The sequence below is a fragment of the Penaeus japonicus genome, unplaced genomic scaffold (genome assembly GCF_977035675.1).
Source record: "Penaeus japonicus unplaced genomic scaffold, GWHDUDI00000001_assembly GWHDUDI00000003, whole genome shotgun sequence".
Lineage (NCBI taxonomy): Eukaryota > Metazoa > Arthropoda > Malacostraca > Decapoda > Penaeidae > Penaeus > Penaeus japonicus.
In genome coordinates this window covers 20,794,868-20,802,367 of record NW_028234405.1, presented here as the reverse complement: position 1 = coordinate 20,802,367, position 7,500 = coordinate 20,794,868, and the positions used below count along the sequence as shown (strand labels likewise).

Below are 7,500 nucleotides of genomic sequence, written 5' to 3'. Positions count from 1 at the left end.
TTAAACTCGATATAAACTTAATGGAATGCATTAGTGTTACAATTTGATCCATGAAACCCGTATCGAGTGCTCCCCTTGCAACGCTCATTTCCAGTGCTACTAGTGCAAGCGCTTGGCAACACCATGAGTCACACGACCTAGAATACGAATCGTGGGTCTAGATCAGGTGTGGACCTTGTTTGCACGACCTAGAATATAGTTGATAGACTCAAGGCAACACATAACTTTAAGGTTATTTGATTCCAATTGATGGTTTTCACAGTTGCAATAGGGTTTAAAAGATTTTCCGTTAAAACATGCGGTTCACTACACTTTCCATTTTAATTCTGATCACTGACAGTTTTCGACAAGCTTTTTAACTGGAATATTTGATTCGCAGATCACACTTCCATATAATGTTTCCATATGTCATTTTATCTGATCGAAAGCGAGAGAGCGAGAGAGCAAAGGAGCAAGAGAACAAGAGAAAGAAAAAGAAAAAGAGAAAGAGAGAGAGAGAGAGAATGAGAGACAGACAGACAGAGAGAGAGACAGAGTGTGAGAGTGAGAGTGAGAGCGAGGGTGAGAGTGAGAAAGGAAAGGAAAGAGTAAGAGAAAGAGAAAGAGAGATAATGATCATCACTTATCGAAAGGCTATTTAAAAATATATATTGTAACTGAATTTTCAGAATTGCATCATCGGAACCACGTGCTCTTGTTTATCGAAAGGAACTTGTCTTTAGCTTGCCTTACTTGCTTGCATCGGGTACCAGTCGGGGAACATCAGGCGGCCAAGGAAGTTGTTGGGACATTTGTAGCTCCAAAGTGCGAAGCCTAGAGTAAGGGCGCGGAGATTCACGATCTTGTAACCGCGGCAGCAGACGAGCGCCCAGGTCTGGTTAGAAGGCGGGATCGTAATGCGCGGGAAGTCCGACTCATTCTGTGGGTGCGGAAGCTGATCAGCTGAGGGCGCTGAGTGGCTGTTCATCATCATACGCCTTTCATGTTACCACGTTTTCAATCCCTTTCTGCAGCCTTTCAATCTTTTACTGATATTCGCTCACTTCTCTTGTTCTTAAATCACATAATCTTTTCCAAAATGATTGAGAAATTTGGACTCCTTAAATATCAAGAGTGAAGAAGAGTAAAAACGTAACAAGACGCACGCACCTTCAGTCGAAAGATCTCAATCCTGTGCCACACGCTTGGCAGTTGCACCGACTCCGCTGGCATCACAATCGTTTTGTTGATTCGATCTTGCGTGTGCTCGCTCTCCATCACGAACGACAGGGACAGTAGCGAAAAGTTCTTTCCGGGGAGCAGGTAGATCGAGCCCGGAATCCCTTCGCTAATCGTGGTCGTTCCGCTGTGGCTGTGCTGGATGACGCAAGCTGGAGAGACGGGGGTGAGAAAGAGGCTGTTACTATTGTTGTTAAATGATGTGTTATGGTGATTCTTATGATCTGTGATGATAGAAAGAGCGGACATTTTCTTTTGGAGGAAAAGAACTGGTTTTCGAATTTCGGCATGTTTATTGACATTAATTCTAGGGGTTGACGTTTTCTTTTTAATTTCGACAGAAGAAAGATGGGTGAATGGGTTTGTAAAAAAATAAAATAAAAAGAGAAATAAGAAAGAGTGAAAAAAAGGAAAAAGAAAAGAAAAGAAAGAAAAATAAATATATACGAAGCTATTAGTAGTAGTATTAGTAGTAGTTATAGTAGTAGTAATATTAATACTGATGATGTTAATGTTAATCCTTCTACCATACAATGATGGTATTCTTATAATTGCTTTTAGCATAATGTATACCTTTGATGATCAAAAAGATGCTAATGATTGCAATTGTAATTGCTGTCATTATTATTATCGCATATCAACGCTATTGTGGTTATCAGTATTTATTGTTATTGTTAACATCACCACCACCATCAGCATCTTCATCTTCATCACTATCATCACCATCATCACCACCACCACCATCATTTTGAAAAAAAAGAAATGTTGCTATAACGATATAATATTGATAATATTAACGAAGCTAAGGAAAATGAAGACAATCGCAAAAACAAAAATCGATAAATGACACCACAATCAACAATATCACAATAGTTACCATTTCCGCAAGACAAACAAATTGAGATAGAGAGACGAGCCAAACAGTAGAGGAAAAGAAAACGAGATAATTAGCAGGATGTTTACGAAAATAACAATCACTTCGCTACTTATTGACGTCACTACATCGGAAGTGACATTTCGCTTTTTTTTGTTGTTGTTCTCAAGCTTATGAATCATTTCTACTATTACTATCGCCATTACTGTTGGTGTCGTATATTTCATTAATGTTTATGTTTAATTATTTTTTTGGATTATTCATTGTCTGCTTCATGGTTGGAATTCTAGTATGGCATATGCTCTGAGATTTTTTCTTTCTTTTTCAGCATAGTTACTTAATGGCAACCAAGCTAGCTAACTCTAAATCCTACTATTACTGTTATTTGTATCCCTCTGCTCCTGTTACTAATGACCTACCGTTACTGTTTTTTGTGTCTCATCGCTCCTGTTATTAGTGTCATACCATCATTAATGTTTTGTTATGTCTTATTGTTAGTATATTGTTTCTGATCTGTCTATGTGGCACTGCACATTACTAGCTCGTGATTCGCTGAAATTAACTTGTCTATACAAATAGATTAGCGATTATTTCACTAATATCTTATGTATATATGCAAAAATCCAGTCATGTTGATTTGCACCGATATAGTGCAAAGCAAGCCCAGAAAGACAACAATGTACCAAAGACAACCGGTGTGATTGCACGCAAACAAGCAACGGGATTTGAATAATTATTCTCTCATTTCAAGTACATGAAAAAACATCTGGCAGTAAAAGTGCAACCAAAATACATTTTGATAATTTACTGCATGAGAATTACATGGGTAGTATTCGAAAAAAAAACTGATCATCGAAGTTGACATCCTGGTATAGCGAACGCCGGTAATTACTCACCTTCCCGCCACTGTGTTGTTATATTGTAGCTTTACTTTAACACTATTTCGTGTTATGATAGATGTTATGTAACTTACTTTTTATTTGCATTTATGCAGCCAGATGTCTTTTTAGATACTTAAAGAAATATGATCATCTAAAGCCTGTTGTTTGTTTGTGTGTATGCATTTTAGTACTTGGTAAAAGCTTGCCTTTCGTGTGCTTGCATGCACAGCATCAATGCAAATCAGCCTGTTTGGATTATATATATGAACGTTTAAGGGTTCTATCTATATCAAATATGTTACTAAACCAATAGCTTGATATCAGACAGGATAATTTTCAGCCAATCACGAGCATGTAATACGCACATGTGCCACATCACAGTTCAGTTAAATTGTCTGTTATTATTAGTTCCCTACCGGGACTATTACTAATGTCCCATAAGTGGTGCCCTACCGTTACTGTTACTATCCCTGTTACGGTATGAACATTACTAATATTAATAAATAGTCAATGCCACCATGATTGTGACTGAAACCTTAAGATCAATGGATCTTGTAGAGTAATATTCAATACTCTTACTTCAATGCGTTTCTTCCATAATAAATTTGATATTTCTATAAAGACGACACACGCCTCCTCCACCCGTTTTCTTTTTAAGTCCATTTATCTATCAGTCTTCCATCATGTGGCTTCTCTCACTATATACTCATCAGTTTTTTATGTCTATCTGGCTCTGCATCTATTCATATATCTCTTTTTATGTATCCCTCTTTCTCCTCTCATTTTTGTATGTCTCTCTCTCTCTTTCTCTTTGACATTTATATATGTATATATATATATATATACATATACATACATATATGTATGTATATATGTGTATATGTATATGTGTGTGTGTGTGTGTGTGTGTATGCATATTTATTTTGTGTACGTTTGTAAACCGGTAGCTCAGCAAGCTGTGAAAAAGGAGGTACTGGCAGAGAATCTTAACCAACATCTGTTTGATATTAGAACCTCTTTATTTCACAACAACGGAAACAGCTGTTAAGCAGTAGGTTCTATAGCTTCCAATGGATAGAGATTCCAGGGTTAGGTATTATGTGCAATTCTTTATTAATCAGTAAAGACGTTAGGCTTTTTATAATGATAATGATGGTGGTAATAATAATAGTGATATCATGATGGTTATGTCGATAATGATAGTAATAATGCTGAAAATTATAATACTGAAAATAAGATATTCATGATAACAGAAGCACTAATAAGCTTAATGATCATAATAATGATGGTGCCATTAATAACAGCAATAATGATAATAATAATAATGATAACAATCATAATAATAGTAATGGTGCTAAGGATAACGATGATACTAATGATAGTAATAGTAATGATAATGGTAATACAAATGGTAAGTGATAGTAATGATGATAATAATAAAAATAATGATAACAGTAATAATGATTATAACGAAGATGATAAAAAAGTGGTAACATAACAATAATAATAATGGCAACAAGAACACAGATAATAATTAGCAGAAGAGTTAGTTACAAAAGCATACATTCATTCCAGGCATTATGAGATCGTGATCACCTGACGCACACCTGTTGCATATTGCAATTAATTGGTCATGCCGACCTTTCCAGATTAGCCCTATTGATCAACATGAAATGATTTTGCATAAGCTGTGAGGTAAAATATGAATATCTATCTATCTATCTATCTATCTATCTATATATACATATATATGTATAAATGTATATATAAATATATAGGAATATACATAAATATGTATATATATATATATGTATATATATAAATGTATATAAATATATGTATACATATGTATATACTCTTTATATATATATATATATATATAATATATATATATATATAATATTATTTATATATATATATATTTATATATATATATAATATATATACTCTTTATATATATATATATATTTATATATATATATATATATATATATATATATATATATATATATATATACAAATACACACATGTATATATATATATATATATATATATATATATATATATATATATATATATATATATATGTGTGTGTGTGTGTGTGTGTGTGTGTGTGTGTGTGTGTGTGTGTGTGTGCACTAAAGACAATGATGAAAAGTGATGATAATGATAACAATAATGATAATCATAATGAAAGTAGAAATAATGACACGTGATAATGATAGTGTCTCAACAAAAATAATGCCAAAGATTCCTCCAGCCCTCCTTATTTGCCATAACTAATCCTTCCTTTCCTCTGCCAATCTCAAGAGTTTGACACTATCTACACCAGTCCAGTTTGTAGTACTTCGAAGTTAAGTAGTTGTCCAGCGCCATCTAGCTCTTCCTTCCATCCGTTAATTTCCCCCATAAGAAATGTAAACACTCCGGCTCTTCCTTTCTCGTACAGTGGCTCGTGGTAACTTTCATATTATATAGATGGTTGGTTATTCTGGTAAAGGTTTCTTTTGCTATCGCGATTCTCCTCATGATTTGTATGTCACATTTCCCATTTGGCGTGATCCAACTTCCCAGATAACCTGTTTTAGGTTCTTATTATGAATTTTATTATACTCAGGATCAAAAGATATCGAAATGAACACACGCTTACGCGTGTGTACGCACACACACACACACACACACAAAAAAAAAAAAAAATCCATCCCCCAGAACGTTACCTTCAGCGCCTACGGCCAAGAGGAAGCAGCCTTGCCACCAAACCGAGACCTTTTTCAACATCATGAAGGTGCAATATCAACTCTCCAGATTACTGAAAAAATAAAAGAATTCCTTGTTGGAGTTACAGTATTTGAAACGATGGGATAAAAGGGAGGGACTTAAGGGAAGGTCAAGAAAATATGGATACTAGTCTAAGGTGTTACTATGGGAGTGGATGTGTTTGCTTCTACATTATAATTTCACATATACATGGGCGTGCGTGCTATTATCCGTATCATTACCACCGTAATCAATACCATCATCTTTATCATTATTGTTAATAACACCACTATTATCATTACTATTGCTATCATTATTATTGTAATTATCATAATTCTTCCCATTATTACTATCATCATTATTATCATTGATATTACTGCTATCATTAGTATCATCATTAGCATCGTTATCATTATTACTATTATTATCACTACTATCATTATCATTGTCATCACCATTATCATCATTATTGTTGTTATTATCATCATTATTATTTTTGTTACTATAGCCACTTATATTTATCATTATCACCAGTATTTAATTATCATTACCATCATCATAACCATCGTCATCACTGTCACTATCATCACCATCATCATTACCATATCGTCAATATTGTTCAGATAGAAAGCCTCTCGTCGAACATCAATCTAAATAAGAAATAAAAACACGAAAGCCGGTAATAATGTACTGAACTTGTATCAAAAACTTGTGATAAAACTTGTTTAATTATACATAAATAACTGATCATTATGCATCAGTCATTTGAGTATTTAATTTAATCATGCATTGTAAAACCCGTTTAATTATGGATAATTTGTAAAGCCCGTTTAATTAAGCGTCGTCATCAAACAACACCGTGTTTAAATAATTTCAAATATTAGACGATCTAAGATTTAAGTAGACACAAGCAGTATATCAACATGTGCTCCTTCTACATTACTTTTACTAAAGTTAAATGATCAATAAATGCATCTTTAAGCTTCGTGAAAACTGTACACTCTCATTACATATCTACTTCCACCTTTGGTTATTGAAGAAAATTATAATAAAAACCTGTCTCACCATATCTACTCACCAGTGTCAAGACAAATGTTCTTTTTCCATTCCTTTGCTTGTGGCAGTGTATCCCTTTCCCTTCCCTTCACTCCATTCAGACTGACTTGCGTTTGTTTTTGTATGTCAACTCCCACTCCTCTCATGCAAGCGTACGTTTCGATTCGTCATATCCCGGTGTTCGTTCTGTAACTTCCTTGCATCCTGTTGACATTTTTCGTATTTTGCAATGATACTTTTTTCTTCTTCTTCTTTTTGATGAGTACACTGTATGTGTTATACAATTACAAGTAAGTTGGCTATTTATAGTTCTGCTTGGTGAAAAAACAGTTTAATTTCAACTTTCAATTTAACGAATAAGATTCTAGTAAGATATAATTTATCAAATTCTTAAGTACAATAGAATGTGTTTTAGATTCTACTTGAATACACGACACATAAAGGATAAATATATACAGTAGTTTGTAAGTGCAGTTTGAGTATATAGTCTGTGAGTGAAATTCAAATGTACACAAGTGCAATATGAATATTTTGGAACGTCATTAGAATGTTGCTAAAATGTGTACTGAATTGAATTCGATTATGAATCAGAATATATAAGATCGGGAAAGAGAGAGAGAGAGAGAGAGAGAGAGAGAGAGAGAGAGAGAGAGAGAGAGAGAGAGGGAGGGAAGAGAGAGGGAGAGGAGAGAGAGAGAGAGAGGAGAGAGAGA

At 34.1% G+C, this 7,500-nt stretch overlaps 1 protein-coding gene across 3 annotated transcripts in view; it reads right to left on the bottom strand.

The window, feature by feature from the left end:
* Positions 1-6,946, bottom strand: part of LOC122250768 (uncharacterized) — an 8,962-nt gene extending 2,016 nt beyond the window's left edge. The window contains exons 1-4 of one of the 3 annotated variants that reach the window (XM_043012372.2): positions 6,810-6,935; positions 5,692-5,783; positions 1,150-1,370; positions 733-919 (exon numbers count right to left, since the gene is read on the bottom strand). In XM_043012372.2, coding sequence (XP_042868306.2) covers positions 733-919; positions 1,150-1,370; positions 5,692-5,755 — 472 coding nt within the window. In that variant the 5' untranslated portion in view covers positions 5,756-5,783; positions 6,810-6,935. Of the gene's footprint in view, positions 1-732; positions 920-1,149; positions 1,371-5,691; positions 5,784-6,282; positions 6,383-6,809 lie in introns of those variants that run through there. The other 2 variants (XM_086530930.1, XM_043012373.2) reach the window with 2 other exon arrangements.
* Positions 6,947-7,500: the final 554 nt, after the last annotated feature.